Source organism: Rhipicephalus microplus, chromosome 2 (genome assembly GCF_043290135.1).
Source record: "Rhipicephalus microplus isolate Deutch F79 chromosome 2, USDA_Rmic, whole genome shotgun sequence".
NCBI lineage: Eukaryota > Metazoa > Arthropoda > Arachnida > Ixodida > Ixodidae > Rhipicephalus > Rhipicephalus microplus.
This window is the reverse complement of record NC_134701.1, coordinates 68,397,724-68,419,422: the sequence shown is the minus strand read 5'-3', so window position 1 is coordinate 68,419,422 and position 21,699 is coordinate 68,397,724. Positions and strand designations below refer to the sequence as shown.

General features: G+C 44.6%; 1 protein-coding gene across 1 annotated transcript in view; it reads right to left on the bottom strand.

The window, feature by feature from the left end:
- The window catches only part of LOC142789623 (uncharacterized), a 43,957-nt gene extending 31,503 nt beyond the window's left edge, over positions 1-12,454 (bottom strand). Inside the window, exons 1-3 of the mRNA XM_075885001.1 lie at positions 12,363-12,454; positions 11,630-11,731; positions 6,173-6,298 (exon numbers count right to left, since the gene is read on the bottom strand). Of these exons, the coding sequence (XP_075741116.1) occupies positions 6,173-6,298; positions 11,630-11,731; positions 12,363-12,453 (319 nt within the window). The 5' untranslated portion in view covers position 12,454. The remainder of the gene's footprint in view (positions 1-6,172; positions 6,299-11,629; positions 11,732-12,362) is intronic.
- Positions 12,455-21,699: the final 9,245 nt, after the last annotated feature.

Here is a 21,699-nt window from a genome sequence, read left to right as displayed (position 1 = left end):
ATACAAGTAATAAAATGATGACCATGCCGTGAAAGATGTGTGTGGTGTGAATGATGACAAAAGTTGGTGATAATAAGACGATGGTGGATATGTATGGCATTAGCACAAGTGCCTCACTCGTTCATACCCTTGCGTCCAAGGGCCGTGAGGCATGTGCTTTCCTGTGTAGCCAGCGCAGCAAAAACCTCTCAAGAGAGGTCGTGCTACGGTATGCCCGGGTATATGATATGAAAATTATGAATTTCCTTTAAAAACGCTAATAGTGATTTGTGACTAAAAAGTGGTTCCCTACCGACGAACATTGCAGGGTGTAAAGGTATATGTTGTCGGTAGGATAGTGGAAAGTGGTGTCTTCTTAGACTGTCTAAATGTTTACATTGAATTAAAACGTGAAGAACTGTTAATGTCTCACCACATTTATCACACAATGGTGGATCATCACCGGATAAAAGATGTGTGTGTGTCGTGTATGTGTGTCCTATCCTGAGTCTTGTTAGTGTTACCTCTGTTAGACGTGATTTTGATACTGGTGGCCAATGGCCAAGGTGTGGCTTGATAACGTGTAGTTTGTTTTGTGTGTGTGTATCCCACTTGCTCTGCCAGTAGTCCCTGAGGTTTCGTTTGAGAGACGGCTTAAGATCAAGGGCCGGGATTGATATAGATGTAATGGCGGTGCTCTCATGGACGGATGCAACGAGCTGATCCGCCCTCACGTTGCCTTGGATCTGACGGTGCCCTGGCACCCAGCACACTACAACATGTTGTTTGTTTGTGTAGAGTGTGCACAAAATGGAGTAAAGTGAGACAAGGACTGGGTTTTTTTGTTTTTTAAGACTGTGCAGAGCCGTTACCACACTGAGGGAGTCTGTATAAATTACTGCTTTTTGTATTTGTAATTGTTTGATGTGTTTAGCTGCCACCAGTATCGCATAAGCTTCCGCTGTGAAGATACTTGTGCGTGGATGTAGAGGGCCAGCATCCGAAAAGGATGGGCCGACAGCAGCGTAGGACACAGAGGAGTTAGTCTTGGAGGCATCTGTGAAGAACTCAAGACGTGTGTATTTGTGTTGAAGTTCCAGAAAGTGTGTTCGAATATGGGCAATAGGTGCATGTTTTGTAACCTCTAGGAAAGACACATCGCAGTCTATAGTCTGCCACTGCCACGGTGGCGGGTATGCTACAGGAGCCATTAAACTGTGTTCGAGTGACACTCCAGTGTCCTCAGCTAGACCCTTCAGGCGAACTGAGAAGGGCTGCCTCATTGAAGGCCTATTTTGAAAAAGAATGGAGCTCGCCAAGTCATTAATAGTAGAGTGTGAGGGGTGCCTCTTGTCTGCTTTCACCTTAAGGAAATATACAAAGGACATGTAGGTTCTTTGCAGATGAAGCGACCACTCATTTGACTCAACGTAAAGGCTTTCTACGGGGCTGGTGCGAAAAGCACCCGTAGAAAGGCGGATGCCCAAATGGTGCACGTGGTCCAGCATTTTCAAGGCACTTTGAGTGGCAGACTGATAGACAACGGCCCCATAATCTAAGCGGGTACGAATAAGGCTTCTATAGAGGTTCATGAGGCATTGCCTATCACTACCCCACGTAGAACGTGACAACACTTTTATAACATTCATGGCTTTTAAACATTTTGTTTTTAAATACTTTATGTGTGGTACGAAGGTCAACTTGTTGTCCAAGATTAAGCCTAGGAATTTATGCTCCGCATTCACAGACAGACGTTGGCCGTTCAGTTCAATGTCGGGTTCTGAGTGCATGCCTCTCTTTCGGGAGAACAAGACACACGTGCTTTTTCCTGGGTTCAGCCGGAATCCGTTTTCCTCTGCCCATTTGGAGACCTTGTTTAAACCTAACTGAACCTGCCGTTCACACATTGCTAGGTTGCATGACTTAAAGCCAAGCTGGACGTCATCGACATATGTACAATAGAACATGTTGCGGGGGATGGACAGGTGCAAGGAATTCATTTTAATAATGAAAAGTGTACAACTAAGTACACCACCTTGCGGTACTCCCGTTTCTTGCACAAATGTTTGCGAGAGAATACTGCCCACACGGACGCGGAATTTCCGATTGGACAAGTAACTCTCGATTACGGAAAGCATTCTACCGCGCACACCCAGGTGAGACAAGTCTCTTAATATCCCAAAACGCCATGTTGTGTCGTAGGCCTTCTCGATATCGAGAAACACTGAGAGGAAGTATTGTTTGTGGACGAAAGCGTCTCGGATCTGTGCCTCGATACGCACCAGATGGTCGGTGGTGGATCTACCCTCCCGAAACCCACACTGAAATTGGTCGAGCAGATTGTGCGTTTCAAGGAAATGTAAAAGTCGGCGGTTTATCATTTTTTCAAAAAGTTTACAAAGGCAGCTGGTTAGTGCAATGGGCCTATAACTTGAAACTGAGGAAGGGTCCTTGCCCTGTTTCAAAATAGGGATAACAATGGCCTCTTTCCAGGAAGCAGGGATGGTGCCTGAAAGCCAGATAGCATTGTATAGAGAGAGTAAAGTTTTTCGCGTTTTCAGCGGCAGGTTTTTCAACATTTCATATGTGACACGGTCGTAGCCTGGAGCGGAATTATTGCAAGAGTTTAGAGATGTTTGTAGCTCAGCTAAGTTGAAAGGTTGGTTGTATTCCTCGTAATTTGTGAACTTGGATTCTAGTTTCCGCTTTTCCATCTTTGCTTTGTGTCTTTGGAAAGTTTCAGTGTTGTGTGACGAGCTAGACACCTGCTCGTAGTGTGCACCGAGGAAGTTCGCTTGATCTTCCAGGCTATCACCCTGTGTGTTTACGAGTGGGAGTGAGTGTACTTGTCTTCCTTCTACCCTACGAACCATATTCCAGACTTTAGCCTCTTGTGTATATGAATTTATACCTGATAAAAACTTGTGCCAGCTTTCTTTTCTGGCCTGCCGACGCGTTCTCCTGCCTCGAGATTTTATTTTCCTAAAGCTCTCAAGGTTTTCCGCTGTCGGCGAGTTCCGCAGCAACCTCCATGCCCTGTTCTGTTCCTTTCGTGCATTCTGACACTCAGTGTTCCACCACGGAACGTGTCGTTTGCCGGGCAGTCCAGATGTTTGTGGAATGCACTTGGTTGCTGCGTCAGTAAGAAAAGCCGTGAAGTACTGCACAGCTTCATCTATGCCTAACCCGCATATGTCAGTCCAATTCAGGTGAGTAAGCTTTTGAAATTGTTCCCAGTTGGCTTTGTTTACCAGCCATTTGGGAACATGTGGAGGACATTCATTTATTATTGGTGTACTCAAAACTAAAGGGAAATGGTCACTTCCGTATGGATTATTTATGACTTTCCAATGAAGTAATGGTACAAGTGAAGGAGATGTGATACTGAGGTCTATGGAAGAGTAAGTTTTGTTGGCAAGGTTATAGTATGTTGCTTCTTTCCTATTCAACAGACACGCACCCGATGAAATGAGGAATTGTTCAATGAGACGACCTCGTGCATCACAGCGAGAGTCACCCCACAGACCATTATGTGCGTTCAGGTCCCCAAGGACCAGATAAGGTTCAGGTAGTTCGTCTATTAAAGACTGGAATTGAAGTTTTTCAAGACGGTGGTGCGGAGGTATGTACAAAGAGCAGACAGTGACAAGTTTGTTTAGAATAACTGCTCGGACAGCCACCGCCTCGAGGGAAGTTTGAAGGGGTAATTGTGTGCATGCTATACCTTGACTTACTATAACCGCTACACCACCGGATGGTAGCATGGCATCATCTCTATCCTTTCGGAAGATTATGTAGTTACGTAAAAAGTTTGTGTTAGTTCGTTTTAAGTGTGTCTCTTGTACACACAGCACTCTTGGATTGTGTTCATGGAAGAGTTCTTGTAAGTCATCGAGGTTTCGAAGAAGGCCTCGGATGTTCCACTGTAATATTTCTGTCTGCATATTTAAACAAGAGAGATGCTGCTGTGTGTACAAAGAGTATCCTGTGTTGGAGTGAGCTCATTAATTCAGGTGGCAGGATGGTTGTCCGGCCCCGTTATTGGTTTTTTATTTTTCTTGGCGCGCTCCAAAGAGGCGCCCCGCTCTTTTGGTACCAAGGATACCGTTGTATCCATTGCCTCCTCAGAGGCACTGGGTGCCCGCACATGCGAGCTCGTGGTTCGGATTTTAGGCCTCGCCTGGTTAGGGGAGGCCTTGAGACCAGAGGACCCTGGAGTCTCCGGCCTCAATTCGTTAGGAGGCGGAGTAGCCTGAGCTACTGCCGCCTTGGGGGCAGGTGCCACAGCCGTCGGCTCGCTCTGCGCTGGCCGAAGGAGTGGCGAGGGCTGGTGCGGCGTTGCCCCCTGACGCGCCGCATCAGCATATGTAGCGCCATAAAATGGCGACACTCTTCGTCTTGCTTCCTTGAATGTGATATTTTCTTTAATTTTCAATGTGATGATTTCCTTTTCTTTTTTCCAAAATAAGCAAGACCGTGAGTATGCGGCATGATTTCCACCACAGTTCACACAGTGTGATGGTTCTTCGCAATTGTCAGAATTGTGGCCTGACACTCCACATGGTGCACAAGTTTGGTGACCACGACAGCTTTGTGAGCCATGGCCATACTTCTGGCATTTAAAACAACGACGTGGGTTAGGTATGTATGGTCTGATCGACGTCTTTGTGTGGCCTGTTTGAATACTTTCTGGGAGATTACTGGAAGCGAACGTGAGTATTAGGTGTTTTGTTGGTGTTGTCTTGTTGTCTCTTCTAATGGTGATCCTTTGTACATTGGTCACATTCTGACTCTTCCACACCTCCAGAAGTTCCTCTTCAGTCAAGCTGAGCAAATCAGCATCAGATACTACTCCACGGGTTGTGTTCATGGATCTGTGTGGCGTTACAGTGATGGGAGTGTCACCAAAAGTTGAAAGATTCTGTAGCTTTTCGAACTGTTCTTTTCCTCGGACTTCAAGGAGGAGGTCTCCGCTGGCCATTTTGGTAACTTTGTACCCGGCTCCAAGAGTTTCTGTGAGACATCTGGCTACTACAAAGGGTGATACGGTTCTGGCTTGCTTGCTGCTTATTTCACTATGTATAACATGAAAATGGGGGAAGTTTTCACTTGATCGGTTGAAAAGCCTAAGTCTTCGGTGCGTACACGCTTTAAGGCGGTACGATCACTTAATAGGGGAAATGCTTTATGCATGCCAGTTTAATTTTCTTCAGAAGCGTTGGCGGCCACCCACCACGGAGCCCAACAAGGGGACGCTACAAGTTTGTGGATGCTAAAACCTGCAGACGCCAGCCGTACAACGCAACTATAACCCAATGCGCCTAGACCAAGGTAGGCTATTTGCACAGGGTTAACCCTAGCCGCCAGGAAGTTTGGAAGTAAACAGAAGAGAGTAGAAGACAGGACAGATAAACAGTAAGAGATAAAGACGAAGATGTAGGGAGAGAGAGATAGGAAAAGGCGACTGCCGATTTCCCCTGGGTGGGTCAGCCCAGGGGTGCCGTTTACGTGAAGCCGGGGCCAAAGGGGTGTGTTGCCTCTGCCGGGGGGCCTTAAAGGTCCAATCACCCAGCGTCAGCTCAACCCCCAGGATCCCCTTTTCCCCGGGCACGGAAAGCCACGCACGGCTAGGCGTGGGAGGGAGCCGAAGCTCCCCCGTTAGCTCGGGTCCGTGGTGTCGCTACACACCAAACGCCTACTTGCGCAGGCGCCCCTGCGGGGAGGGGAATTTCAATTCACGTTAATATTAGACCTCCATATTTATCAAGCCTTCTCACCTTTCCACACCCATTTCGGCCTACACAGGGTAAAAGAGGGGATCATCACATTTACACATAAGTGGATAGATAGATATGATAGATACATCATAGATAGATAGATAGATAGATAGATAGATAGATAGATAGATAGATAGATAGATAGATAGATAGATAGATAGATAAAACACCATTTGGTTCGTTATGGTTTCCCATTTTATTATGTTCTATTATTTTAACGTGAAAGTACTGAAACACTGATGGTATGGGGGAGTAGCTTTTTTGGTGAGTTTTTGCGGCATTCTCAATTTCGGCTGAGCACTAAATATTTTGTATACATCAAGCTCCCCCCCCCCCTTGTTTGAGCACTTGAACCAAAGAAAAGAAAACAAGGGTGCGTGGTTTCTTTCGAACCTTGTGTATAAACATCAACCCACCAGGCGTTGTACGGGACGTTTTTCTAGAAGTCGCAGTCGTCGGTATACTTGCCCGAGGCGTGGAAGCAGCTGTTTTTGGTGATGGCCTGGTGCTGGGAATCACCGTGGTAGCAGCGGTAAGTTTCGCTGCGAAAATAATAGGCACATTGCTCAAAATTGGAGAATTCAGAAATAGGTAAAGAGATTATTCTGTTATTAAAGGCGATTTTGGGACGAGGGTGACGCTTATTTACCACGGTTTACTAACACATAAGGAAAAGGTGTTTAGACAATATAGGGACTGTTCTTTCTGACATAATCTTGATATATTGACGCCTGAACCTAAGAGTAGAAAACAGCTCAGTAACGGTAAGAGCCACGTCCGCAGACGGAAGACTATAAGTAAAGCATGCTGCCTATACCTTTCGATCATGACCATTAATCATAATATTGCTACCTGCATGTTGACATTTTGTAAACCGACCTTCTGAACAAAGACGTGGCATTTACGTGGAGTTCCGCTCAAGCTGCCGTTTTTTCTCACCTCATCACACTCCTCACGACCCCACCTATATTGGCCCAATTTGACTCGTCCGCTCCGACAGAAGTTCGAATCGATGCGAGGGGTCCCGGGATTGGAGCCGCCCTAGCCCAACGCCAGCGCGGACACGACCGAGTTATCACCTAGGCTAGCCGCCTTCTCGCAGCTGCCGAACGCAACTATTCAATAACAGAGCGTGAATGGCTTGCGTTTGTTTGGGCAGTCACGAAGTTCCGCCCATAGTTATATGGCACGAATTTTTCTGTAATAACGGACCACCATGCGCTATGTTGGCTTTCGTCACTGAAGGATAATAAAGGCCGGCTCGGGTGCTGGGCTCTGCGACTGCAAGAGTATACCTACACGGTGACGTACAAGTCCGGACGCCTACATCAGGACGCAGACTGCCTCTCCCGCTACCCGGTGGCTGAGTCGAGCACTATACTTGACACCGACACTAAGCCTTGCGCCTTTTTCCTTTCGCAACTGACATGCATCGGTGACGTGATGAGCAGCCCCATGATTCGTCCTTGCTTGTTATCATTGAGCGCCTCGAATCACTATCTTCCAATCAGTCACATGGCTCATTCGTGCTCCACGATGGTGTATTATACCACCAAATTTTGAGTTGGATGAACCGGCCCTGCTGCTTGTCATTCCGAAACACCTTCGCTCGGAAGTACTACACGAACTTCATGACCTTCCGACTGCTAGTCAAACTTGGTGTGTCACGCCCTTACGACCGAATACGCCGACGCTTCTTCTGGCCAGGGCTTGCACGCTCAGTCATAAGATGCGTTGCGGCTTGTGAGAAATGCCAGTGCTGCAAAACACCATCGAAACTTCCCACCGGATGCCTTCAAGCACTTGACATTCTGTCAGAACCGTTCTTCCGCATCGGCTTGGACCTACTTGGCCCTTTCCCCTTGTCTTCTTCGGGTAACAAGTGGATAGCCGTGGCCACCGACTACGCCATGCGTTATGCCATCACACGACCTCTCCCAACAAGCTGCGCCACAGATGTCACCGACTTCCTCCTCAAGGACATGAATTTGCAACACAGAGCCCCACGGCAGCTGCTTACAGACCACGGCCACTCTTTTTGTCGAAGGTCATACCCGACATCTTGCAGTCATGTTAAACGAGACACAAGCTCACTACGTCATACCACCCGCAAACCAATGGACTCACGAAGCGTGTAAATCGAACTCTTAGAGACATGCTCGCTAAGTATGTTTCTACCAACCACACCGACTGGGATCTCACGTTGCCGTACGTCACATTTGCCTACAATTCTTCTCGCCATGACACTGCCGCTTACCCCCATTTTTTTCTGTTGTTCGGCCAAGAACCTACATTACCCCTAGATACAGTAATTCCGTCTACCGCGACACTGACCAGCGAATATGCCCTTGACGCTATCACTCGGGCTGCTCACTCAGGCGAAATCGCCCGTGCTCGCTTTCTGGCCTCTCAAGGGAACCAGCGGCGTTTGTGCGATCAACGGCACCGTGACGTGCACTTCTTACCCGGTTCACTGGTGGTGCTGTAGTCCCCGACCCGCCAAGTCGGCTTGTCGGAAAAACTTCTTTCGCGCTACACAGGTCCATATCGAGTCTTTCGTGAGGTTGCTCCTGTGACATACGAAAATGCCCTTGCTTCCTCATCGCCTTCAACTGCCCCACAGACCACCGATGTCGTACATGAGGCACGCTTGAAGCCTTACCACTCTCCCACTGACGTTGACATCTAAATGCGCCGAGATGGCGCTTCTGCCACCGGGGATTATGCTACCTGCTTGTTAATATTTTGTGGTACGATGTGCGTGTGTGCCTGACGAAGAGGATGAAGAGCGGTCTCCGCTCGGTGTCTGGTCTACTGGTCACGCCGCTGCTGCTGCTGTTTTGAAATATATTTCCTCCACAGCCTCATCGATAAGGCGTCTCTTCTCTTCTGTAACAATATATATCGGCAATCATTGCTTAAAAGCATATCGCACTCAGAGTGATGTCGCATCACCCTTTGTCGTCTGTCTTTTTTTTACCCTGCAGCACATCACCAGCCTGAAAGCATAAGCTTGCTTATATGAGAGAGTGCATTATCAGATGTCACTGGGTACTTTTTCTATCAAGTGCGATGAGTATGCTTGACGCATGAAGTGGGTCCACTCAATTATCTTCCGCCTTGCGAACTCGCATATTAAAGTATAAGTTTTCGGTCGTTGTATTTCCATAGAGAGGTTTTGTTGAAATGCAAGACACATACTAGATGCTTTTACCAAGAAACTTATTCAAACAATTAACAGAGAAGCAGGACGGGGAGTTAAAACCACTTTTTTCATTTTCCAAATTAACACATTTGATCAATCAATACCAAGCTGGTGTAACATTACTAGTGTGTTGAAGTCTGTGTAAATAGACGTAAGTATAAACGTGGCGGTCAAAGGCTGATAAGAGACCATGCGAAAACCACCTAGCAATCTTTTGTACGTGTTTTTCCAACTGCGCCGAGAACTGCGACCTTGTTGCATTGCACGAGCATTCTGTACGGTTACCTGAGATCTCATTCAATAGACTTGGCCGGTAGCCATACTTCGCACCAAATTCAAACTTGTCGCTATAGCATTCGTTGCTGCGCCCATGCACAGAAATTTTTCCCCCTGCATTACTTTGAGTGCGAACAATGGGACCCTAGTTCGGTCTTTTTATAGTGTACGTGTACTAATAAGCGTACCTAAAGTGTCCGGGCTACGTTTTTCTGCGCTCAACACTTTTCAATACGGCTTCACAGTGTGATACATGCCACTGATTTTTATTCAAAACGTGGCCAAATGATAGTCAAGTGTTGATGATGGTAATATGTGGGGTTTAACGTCTCAAATCCACCATATGGTTATGATAAACGCCACAATGGAGGGCTTCTGAAATTATGACCACCTAGGGTTCTTTAACGTGCACCCCAACGTGCACCCAAATGTAGGCACACGGGCCTACATCAATTTCGCCTCCATTTAAAATGCAGCCGCTGCTGCCGGGATTCAGTCCCGCGACCTGCGAGCCAGCAGACGAGTACCTTGCCTACTAGACCACCGCGGCGAGGCCATCGTCAAGTGTTAACGACTTCTCTGCGTCCGGACCACGTCTTTCTGCGCGAACAGTTTTATGGACGAAGCTTCTTAAGGCGTGGGTCGGTCTTCAGCTGTATGTATGCAAGTATGTAGTAACAACCTCACAACATATTCACGAAGTGAATGATGATCAGTGGGAAAAAGGCTCGGACGGTTTTATCGACAAACCACGAACCATCACTGGCCGGGTCACTCTGTCATCTGTCTGTCTGTCTGTCTGTCTGTTTGTCCGTCCGTCCGTCCGTCCATCCGTCCGTCCGTCCATCTGTCCGTCGGTCTGTCTTTCTGTCTCACGGACAGACGGACGAACGGACAGATGGACGCACGAATGGACGCACGAACAGACACACAGATGGCTGGATGGGTGGACACATGGACGAGCACAAGTACGGGCGCACATACGGACACACTGGCGGACGAACGCACGGACGGATGGATGAATGGACGGATGGACGCACGGACAGCTGGACGCACGGATGAATGCAGGGACGGAAGGACGGACGTGTGGACGGATGCATGGGTGGGCGGGTGCAAGAACAAACAGGCGGACGGAAGCGCGGAAGGACTGACGGACACTTCGCCCCACTCCTAATTATTCATCTCAAGGATATGCTGGGGTTTTTTTCTTGTTACGGCTTCACACTGTGATTTATTGTTATTGAAAACGTAGCCAAACCATCATAACGTTTTAACAACTTCCCTTGTATTTACTACAGTATAGGAGACGAAATATCCGCTGTTAGCCACGCTTCAAAACGGAAACGACTAACCACTTTATGCTAACATGCCTCAAGGCACAGTCAATGTTGATTTCTTGCTTCTCTTCAATGGGTAGATTTCTTAACGAAAAGAACACACGACAGAAAGTGCGCTCACTTGCGAAGACTATAGGTTAATACCATGCTTTCATTTGATTTCATGGATAGCAAAAAACCACAAAGAATTAGGTTAAGGCGTGAACATTGTCTTCACAGAACCCCTGAATCTTACACGTTTGTAAAAGCTTCGATGTGTGAAGAGAAAGGCAAGCAGCCATTTTTTCTACGTGCTGCGCAAGTGGTCTACAACATTCCACTAACCTGTGGAGGTCCCTACATCGCTCACTGATGTCTTAACGACAGATTAACAAAGCACTAACGACTCAGAATGATAGCATGGTTGCATAGCACTCTTCAATAGCTTACAACATGAATCGAGAAAAGGACAGGCGTCAATCAGAGATTTTAGAGGCGGCCCAAATTAGGATAGCAGCATACGCGTGCATCTTTGAAAAATCGGCGCAATTCACGATGAAAGAGACAGAATTTTTTCACAGCAGTTCAATGTTTAAACTTATTCAATTCACCTCCCCTCTTCAAGATTCTTAGATTGTTGCTTGGTTAGCCGGCGATTAGGGAAAACTTTCTTGTGACAGTGTCAACTGCCAGTGCTCCAGTTTATAAGCTTTGCTGGCGTGAAGCTTTTTTTCGAATAAATTTAACTGAAATTGAGCGTTCTTTCTGTCCAGTGCTCTTTTTTTAAGCCAACTCCACGCTCTCTATAAGCAAGACGTCGATCCAACAAGTCCCACAGCTGACCATATTCGTTTATGACTTCCAATATTCAGAAAAGGTATGAAGCGAAGACTAATTTATTATCGTATTTGGGTTTCGAAGCAGCCATGGTCACCATTTATTTCTTATGTAGATATTACGACAAATAATCATTTGTATATGAGTAGTATAGATGGATTTGTTTCTATGGCTCTTGATGAGGAAGATCAAAACAGAGAGAAGTTTTGTGCATAAGTATCATGAATTCAGGATAGTACCAGAAGTTGTCTTCTGCGTAGCCCCGGATGCATCTTGTTTCAACAGATCACCAACTTCCTTATCTTTTTCTTCCTTGAACGTGTACTCGTTTTCATCAGCACCTGCAAAAACGAAGTTGAAAGCATGAAAGCGTAATTATTCTACTGAGACACCCCTTCTTTCCCGCTGCAAAATTTGATGCAAGACTTTCATTCATCAGCACTTGCCTTTTTCATCATTCATTCATCAGCACTTGCCCAATTGTCTTTTTGTGCACGTCAAATCATAGTTCCACGCCTCTTCGTAATAATTTCGCCTCTTAATATTTTGCTAATAATTAGTGAACTTTCTTTTGAATCACCTGCAGTTTTAAAAGCTCCTGTGTCCTGATTTCAAACCAAATTTCAAGGTTTTTTTCAGCATTCTGAAGCAAACCGGCCCAAGTGAACATTGTTTTCTGTTGTAATCACTTTACTTTCCTATATTGAGGTCACCCACCTTCCAGCTTGGTGGCAAAGTGTCCACACTATTTAGCTTGAAATCGCACTTTCGCATCGGCTGCGTGGCTGCCACATTGCGATGTTCATAAAATGGTAAGAACACTTATGTACTTGCAAACTCAATTTGTGAAAATAAGGTGGTATTTTCCCACTGCAGAGTGTGACACGAATGCGGTTAATCAAACTCTCTCTTGGTAGATGAAGTCAAAGTACATCGAACTGGTCGAATATCAGCAGCGTATGCTGCACTCACCTGTAGTCAGGAAAACGATCAGCAAGAGAGCGATGGCGGCAATGAAAACGGCGGCCGTCGCCAAGAAGAACGTGCACACGTAGCCACCCATCTTCTCACTACGATGGAAAGATACAAACACAACGAGTCTAAGTATAAAGAATCATCAAAAAGATGTGGGCACTGTGTTACGAGGTTTATTGCAAGCAACACATATTTCCAAGCCTCCTTGACATGTCTAGCACAATAGAGCAGAACTTTCAGAAGCATGCCAAAGAGGGTTTCTTGGTCCGAGACGGTATAACCGAGTGGTTGGTCATGTCCTTACCGTGTTCCCATAAAGATACTTGTTCCCGTTGTATTGACTCACCATACGAACTCCTCAAATCATATGGAGCACCAAGCGAGCCAAGTGCATAGTTAAGCCAGCTCGATTTTACTGTGGCCGCTTGCCATAACGTTAATAATTCAGTGGTACTTGCTTCAGGCCACTTTTACTATTTGTTGATATTTTTACTTGTAAAACATTACCACAATAAACTAATGCTTCTTTCTTCACTAGAAAACAAAAGGATGGTATGAAAAAGTACGCACAAAAGAATGTTTTGACGCCACTTACGCAATCTCTTAAAATGCATTTTTGGTTACAGCGCGAAAATCGTGAAGACGGATGAGGGAAAGGCCACAAATGAGCGCTGTTTCTCAACTGAAAGTTTTATTTGAAAAACCTTAGATTGTGAAAAAAGGCAAGAAAAAAGAAGCGTGCCAACATTGCGCAGTAGGGCTGAAGTAGAATATAAAAGCTACATATATAGGATATCACTTGACGACACGTGTGCTGAGATATGCAAACTATTTTTCTGTGAGATGTGGTGATCTCTCACTGACGCATATGACTCTCATTGACTAGGAAAACGTATGTAACTTCCCTACCTATCTGGGATCTGTGCTTCGACAAAATCTCTGTTCGGAAAAGACAGGTGAATAGCCACGTGTGCTGCAGTGCAATGCCAAAATCGAAGCGTTTGGATTCTTCAGCGAATTTCTGTGCTCCTTAAGCGCCCAATATTGCAAAGGCTGCTCTTCCATATGTACGACCGTCCACGTGTAAGAGGGATTTGGTAAACGATACCCCGCTTGCAGGGCACAAACTTAGAAACACGAGTAATTCCACCGTAACCACTTTCCTTGTCATGTTTATCCATTTTCATTCAAACCAAAGAACAAATTCAAAAAAATTTTCATAAATCAACAAGACTGATTTTGCTCCATACATCCAACCAACATTGCTCTCATCATGCTGCAGCTTGAGTACATACGGTAGTACTCTTTCTGTTTTGTATTCTGCCTGTGTGAATACTTTTTAACAAGGTCCCGACTTCTGACGTACCTTATTAGCTTTCATGTTTACGTAGCATGCACATGTGATGAGTACCAGGCTCTTTGCAGCCTCTTAATCAGTGCTGTTGAAATAGGCTCAATACCATGAGCACAAGATTTGCTTGGTGCCGATCTGAAGGTCTACTATGCTATTCCATTTTCACTATCTTCGTATTATTTGAAGCAAAATTGTGAACGGGTTTTTGGTATCTCGGAAAGAAGCGCAAACACACATGATTATATAGGCTCAAGCAATAGGCTCAAATGCAAGAGCTGTAAATTCATTTCCTCAATCATTTCCAACGTAAACTCAAGGCTGCCGTTATGGCGCTGTAGCCAAAAATAAATTCGTGCCAGCTAGCCAAATAACTCAAGTTTCAATAACATCCCATGAAAATTTTGATTAGGGTACCTTCATAAAATTTGACACAAACAGTAAAGCCATCAATTACTTCGAGACCAAATGCAATGAGTATACCTCGACAAAAGTTCTATTGACACAAGTTTTCAATTAGGTTGTCGCTCAATAAAAACAATAGGTCAATTGGAAACGTTCTCCTGAAGAAAAAAAATGCCGGACCTGTGCAGACGAAGCAGCACAGTCATAGCGAAAGCTGAACGAGTGGCCTTTAGAATACGTTTTAAACACTCTGTCAAAAGTCCAGTTGCAAGATATCAACTACGTCATGAGATACTATATTTTGCAAGTAGGGAGGTACAAACCGTGTCAATTCCGTGAAAAATATATTTCAGACTTCGCGGGACCAGAAAAAACTCTCAATAACTCAAATCTGTATCACCCAAAGTATGCAACTAAAGCAAAAGAATGTTTTCACACTAACAAATTTTCAATCATTAAATATTACACAAATCAGGTGCCTAATTTTCACAGAAGCAGTGTAAAAGTCGGAATTTTTGTCACCGGCGATTCCGTTCTCAGTTTGACCGCAGCTGAAAACCCTGCTGCCCTAACTCAAAAACGCTAACCCTAAATTAAACCGGAAAGCCGTTAGCGGCGTTTCGGGTTAAACGGTGCGGTTTGCCAATAATGCGATGGCGTTGTGGACTGCACCGCCTGGTTTCGCTCATCCGGAACACCATTCTCAATCCGTCGCATCAGAGATTTGAAGCGCTTCTTGGACGGCGCACTCCGAGAATCAACCAAATTTAACGGGTTGCAGCCAAATATGACAAAATCAACTAGTTTTGGTGCAATGAAATGCTGCATATATTTTCCGGGACCAAAAAGCGCGTTCGAACTATTCAATTTTGCAAACTAACAGGTATAATTTAACGCATTTTACTGTATTTCCATGTTCCTATCCTCAAGTGTTGTTATGACCCCGTTACACTACGTTCAGCGCAAACTACGCCTACTATCTTCGAAAAGCTTCGAGGCTGTAGTAGATCATTTTGTTAAGATTACGCCCACTTCGCGAACATTTTATGTTATACGGGAACCTACGTCGCCACTAGCGACAACACTTGAGCATTCCAAGGCAAGTGTATAAATGCCGACGCGCTTCACCGCTTGTCAGTTGATCGGCTGCCGACGCTTCATTCGCCTTGCAAGACTTTCCGTTTAACGAGCACAGGTTCACCCAAAACAGTTTATTATTATACGTGCAGTCTGCTTCAATCGTCCACGTCGCAACTTCATGAAATCTCGTGAAGGTGCTGCTTTCATGTACCGGACGACCCCTTCAAGCCGTTAAGCCAGCCCACGTCACCGAGAAGACCCCGACGCCAGCCACGAGCACTGAGTTAGCCATAGACATCAAGGCCTGGCACAGACGTACGAGCTTCTACCTGGCAAGACTACGAAGACCAAGACGTTGACGGCGACCACGGCAACAATGACAGCGCCTGTGCCACCTGCACCACTCCTGCTACAGCAACCTAAGCAGCAGCCAACTTTCCGCGGTTCGCGCTTCGAAGACCCGGAAAGCTGGCTTGAGAGGTTCGACCAAGTCACCGTCTTCAACACCTGGACCGAAGACGACAAGCTCCAGCATGTCTATTTCGCTTAAGAAGACGCTGTTCGGACCTGGTTCGAGAATCAAGAGCTAAACATGACAATGTTGGACGGTTTTCAGACCATGTCCTTGCCACTTTTGCAATTGTGGTTCTCAAGAAGAAGGCCGCAACCGCATGCAGCTGCCAAACGAAAACAAGGCGCTCTTCACGAAAGAGATGAACGAACTCTTCCACCAAGCCAACCCTGAAATGCCCGAGGAAAAGAAAGTGCGCCTCCTCATGCTGGAGTTAAGCTGCCGCTTTTTTGCGGGACTGATGCGGAACCCTTCGAACAGCGTTCAAGATTTTCTCTCAGAAACGACGACTATAGAGAAAACCCCTTAAATGCGAACACGTCAATTCAACCGCCACTCGACGCCAGGCTGTGCAGAGATGCAGCCACTCTGCTCAGACAATCTATGTGAAACCATTAGAGTCGTTGTGCGTGAAGAACTTCGCCGAATGTTTCAGTCAAGCCAGCCTCAAGTTTCGTCCATCGTAAACGTCGTCAGAGAAGAAATTCAGCAATTGCTGGGCATGTCTGAGTCAGAGCAGCCGCAACTTCAAGCCATGAGCTACGCTGCTGCTCTCAGACGCTACGCTTTTCCCATTAATCCACGTCAAGAGGACACACTGTCGCATTTTCGTCGCCAGACACCGCCACCACCACCACCGACGACATACCACCTCGACTCTCCTCCCTTTCGCCATCACCGGGAGCTTACAGGCCTCCTCACCGACGACAGCAGTGCAGCAGCCCCAACAAAGGCCGTTCCGTGATCCCATATTCGGAAAACTGAGGGCAGCAACTGCTCGAGGTGCGGTTGCTGAACGACGAAACACCGAAGACGCTCCGCCGCCGACGATTACGTGACGATACGTTAAGACGCCGCAAGCCGGAAAAAAACCCTGAAGTAGAAACTACACGGCCAGAAGGAGACCTGTAAACGCCTTGTGGAAGCAGTGGAGCAAAGAGACGTAGCCGTGACCCGACACCACGACCAAACTGCAATGCACAATGACGAAAAAGCCACGTCGACGTAATAATGAATGGCCACAACGTCGCCGCTCTCGTCGACACTGGGGCCAACTTTTTCGTGGTCAGTGGGCCTTTCGTGACGAAGTTGAAAAAAGTGAAGACAGCTTGCAACCCTTACGGAAATGCCATACATGTTCCTTATATAGGTTATATGTGGCCACATATACGCAAATATGTCAGCATATGTGGCCACATATCAGCATATATGTCAGCATATGTGGCTTCCATGTACCATATATAAATGTATATCTGGTGGAGTCAGTTCATGTATGGGGTTATATACAGCCATATATGACGCGGTTGGCCCATATAAGGAGTCGAATCCGGCCTTAATAGGGCACGGCCACACCATATATAACATATCAAGTGGATCCTTATATTGGAAGTGCGCCCTTAAATGGGATGAACTACGTGTATATTTAGCGCAATGATCAAATTTTTTTGCGGATTCTAATATATAACATTTTGTACACAAAGCTGACCTGCTTATTTTCTACAACAATAAGAGTAGTAATTATATATGTTGTTTCTGCCATGCAAAAAAAACTAAAATTGCAGGTCAGCTTTGTGTACGTGATAGTTGCAACTATGCATATACTCGTGTAGTTTACCTTGAATTTTTCATGGCATATAGATTTGAAACAATTGGTTGCAGTTAATACGACGTAAATAATGTATACGAGAGCAGATATGTTTTACGAGGAAGGAATCGTGTCAGGTCATTAAACGTATTGAAGCTCCCGAACCTCGCGATTATTATAGAGCAATCCTATATAGTATTATGTAAAAACAAAATGCATGCAACTTATATTGTTCGTATTAATGCATAGTTTCTAGTGGCAGCAAGAAATAGTAATTTTAATGCATGTTTAGCTTCCACATCGGTGGACAAAATTGTTGATTAATTGAAAGTTTTGATGGCTATATGCTCCCTTCATATAACAAAATTTCCATTAATCCTGCTGACCCCTCATCTTCGATTGCTTTCAGTGGCCATTTACCATAATTTCTTGCGCAGTGCAATGTTCAAGGGAGTATTTTCAAAATCGAAAAACAATTTACGTGAATTCAACTTGCAGGCACTATATAATTATATTTAAGATGGAAGTTGTACTAATTTATTGCAAAAATACATATTTCGTTTCCTTTTGCTACGTATAATGTTCTTGGCTGTGCAAATAGTAAATTTATCAAAAATTTTAAGTCTGCACTAGTAAAAAATTGATTTAGTGTAATGTAACATGTAAACATGGTGTAATGTTTGCAAGCGTCAAATGAATCTCACATCATACCCATGTACGTTAAGAAAGGTGCAACTGACTCACACGTGATTCACACTTGATGGACCATTTATTGAAAGGCTGAAGCTTTATAGCAGCATTTAAGGTAGGCTGCCGAATTCACAAAACTTCTATTTTGCGTGGGTGTGTCATTACTTGGTCGACGTCACTAATGCACGCGTGCCATCATCAGGATTAGCTTAAACATTGCCTTGCGAATACAACTAGTATGACACATTTTTGTGGGCTGGCGGGATGCCTAAGCCAAACCCTACATTATGTAAACAGCCCCTTGCTGTGCAGGCGTGTAATGATTAAAACTGCTTGCGAACATATCCTTTCAACACCAACACTGTGGTGTACTTACCTATAAGATATGTATTCCGGTACATACCCACCAAACTGAGCAATTACACACTCACGTATAGAGATTCATGGGCACCCAGACACTGGCATTTCATTCAATGTGGCCAGATATTTTCGGCCATGTCAGAATGACATGAGTGTATTAAAATTATTAATATTATTGTTGTTGTTGTTATTGTTATTGTTGTTGTTGCAGCACAGAAAACGTCCAACGTTTCAATTGCATATACTGCCAATACTGTGTCGTTATGTAATTTTTATGATATCAGTGATCTTGTTCTTTTTGATAGCAAGCTGAATCTTTTCTACTTGCAATAAATGTGCTGCCATGTGAGGCCTTCGTTCTCTCCCTGTTGGCGCAACATCTCTCGAGAATCAGGTTCTCCTACAGCCTTCTACAAATTGTACACCGCGATACGTCGTGCTCAACTTGACTACATATGCATATCTGATTTGAAATGGCCTTGCTAAATCCAGAAGTAGCATCACTGAGTGAGTCTAGAAAAATTTCATAAGCATTTACCCCCATCGTTTCAATAGAACCCTTTCAACACTGCTAGAATATTATATTTGCCATCACTTAACGGCCGACAAAATCGCGCTGAGCTGTTACTTCCTTACAAGCTAGTTCAAGGTGAGATATTCTGCCCTTCTCGGTTGTAATAATTTTCAAACTCTGCGTAAGTTATCCAGAGAGAATCGACCGTTGCACGTACCTGCCAGCTTCTTTCAACACTCTATATTTTACAAAATATCGAGTCTCTCTCACATCAACTTTCTTTATTCGTTATGTTTTTCACAGTCTGCAGTCATTTTTTGTCAGTGAGGGCTGCCCTGTTCTAACGTAGATTTGCACATGCACAGATTTTTCCCTTTTCCGTCTCTCCGGAATCCTTCCGCACGGTTGTCTATATTCCACATTATTTTTCAGACCCATTCAATGAATATCTACTCTTATATTTGTTGTTCCCATTGTGCGTTGATTTCTCTTTAGGATCTCGTTTTCTTGATGATTTGCTTCTCTGTGGCCTGTCTGTACTGTAATGCTTATTTTTGTTTTATTTTCGCTCTTGCCATCACGAAAGCCCCTATAGTTGTTCCTGGTTACGTTAAAAAATGATTGATTTATTATTGGTTGATTTAATATTATTATTATCATATAAATGCTTGAAAAATAAGATGGAAATCTGCTGTAAGGCATCTTGGTAGCCAGCGTAGACGAAGCAGTGATTTCAGCTCTACGGAATCCCTGTCTCAAAAGTCCTGCACGTGCAGCTTTCTGGGCCCGTGGCAGGAAGTTGAGGTCCATTGTCGCAAAAAACTCGCCTGACTGTACTGCAGCTGTTGAATAGTTTGCAAGGGGGGCGCACAGTAAAAATACAAATAAAGGTGCCAGTCAGAAGGGTGGAAACTTCGGAGAACGTTGTTCAAGGAAGCGCGCGTAGGCGCCGTGCAGTCCTGCCGTGGCCTACACCAGTCTGTCGGCATAGCAGGAAAGAGAATGTCACGGCCCATTTCAAGTAACGACGAATCAAATAGTTTTCGCAAACTTTCAGTCGTATGGTAATAATATCGCGTCCATAATTGTTAAAAAAATGAAACGTCGTTCGCCAATAAGCTCAGGAAATTTTAGTTCTAGTGAAAAGTGCGTAAATCATGGATCTCAAGGAGTAATGTAATGATGACTGTAATGTTCATTGTCAAGCCTGCATGCACTGTATCCATCCGCGCCATTGTTCCTTTTTGCTCGCCGGAGTCATGGCTGCCTACTGATTGAGTTTCTCACTGTTCATTCCTCTGTGTTTTTGTGTGCGTGTGCGTGTGTACGCCGCTGTATTGGCAATCGTCAACTTTTAAAGCGAAAAAAATGGACACCCTTGGTCGCCTGCAAGCGTTCCTTAAAAATTTTCCAAAAAGCAGTGCGAATGGACGTGGTGGCTCTAAGGTGTGAATAGGTTATCAGGATTACCAGGCTTCTTGAAAGGGAAGTCTCGGTCAAATGTTAAGGTAAGCTCATCATTTTGATTACCTTTGCACGTTGTTCATAAATAATATAATAACTCAGAAAACAGCGCATTGGATGCTTGCTGAGTAAATAACTTCATACTAATCGTGATTACGTCATTAGGCTGTTTTATTTATGCGATACAAAAACACTTTATTTTTTTATTTCTTTCAGACAGTGCTCTATTTATTCGAAAACTCTACATTAGGAAAGTATGGGTTTCGTCCTGTTGTACTTTTCATAAATATATTGGTGTAAATATACTTGCCTTGTATTTTTCTCATTTTAACACTTGAGAAATTACCAAAGATAAATTACAACTTGCGCAATCGCAAACAAAAAAAACAGTTGCATATTCCAACGCCAAGGGTGTCTTGAAACTTATGAGCGCGCGTTTGAACTTGTCTTGCGTGTGAAGTTGTCTTTCTTCGTCTACATTCCCCTCGTTTTTATATTTGCTTGGGTTTAGATAAGGACACCCAGAGAAATTTTTTTTGCTAGTTTGGTTTTTCAAAGCAGGGTGCGATGCTTACGGATTGAAATGGAAAAACTTAAGAATACCTAATAATTTTGTTTCCATCTGCGATTCGGGTGGTACAAGTGTGAGTTTGACTGGAATGCGTACATCACAGGCAGCATTATGGTTACTGATGTCTCAACATCGCGTGGTTATCTTGAGCAACTGCACATACCCGCATACATATTTACACAAAATATTGTGATGTCATGTTTTAATCCGTGAGCACTGTAGATAGTTTTACGCAAGCTGACAAATAAACTGCTCTGGTGCATTAGGGCTTGGTACTGTGTGAAAAAACTGAGGAATCATTAAGCTCTCTTTTTCAGAGTTCAACGTGATAGCAATATCCTGCTTTTTGTGCGTAATTCAATCACTTATATTCACTTTTTATTGCATGATGCTGCTTGAACAATTTTTATTGTGGGATAGTACTGCGTAATTGATAATGTTGAAAGTGCCGCAATAAAGATTTCGCACATGGTTGCATTTTGTGTAAAAACTTGCAATCACAGTTCAAAGCACGAGCAATATTATGTTATTACTGAGTTGCACGAAAAAAATTAGATACAAAGGGAACACACCCGGACACTGACAACTGAAAGTTTGTTGGAGAAAGCAGACATATGTATGCTGTTACGAGAACACATGCGGTGAAAAAAATGATTAGGTAAGCAGACAGATTGTATTAATGATGCGTTTCCAGAAAAGCTACCTCAGCGGCATGCAGCATAACAGAGAGTTAGGTGACACAT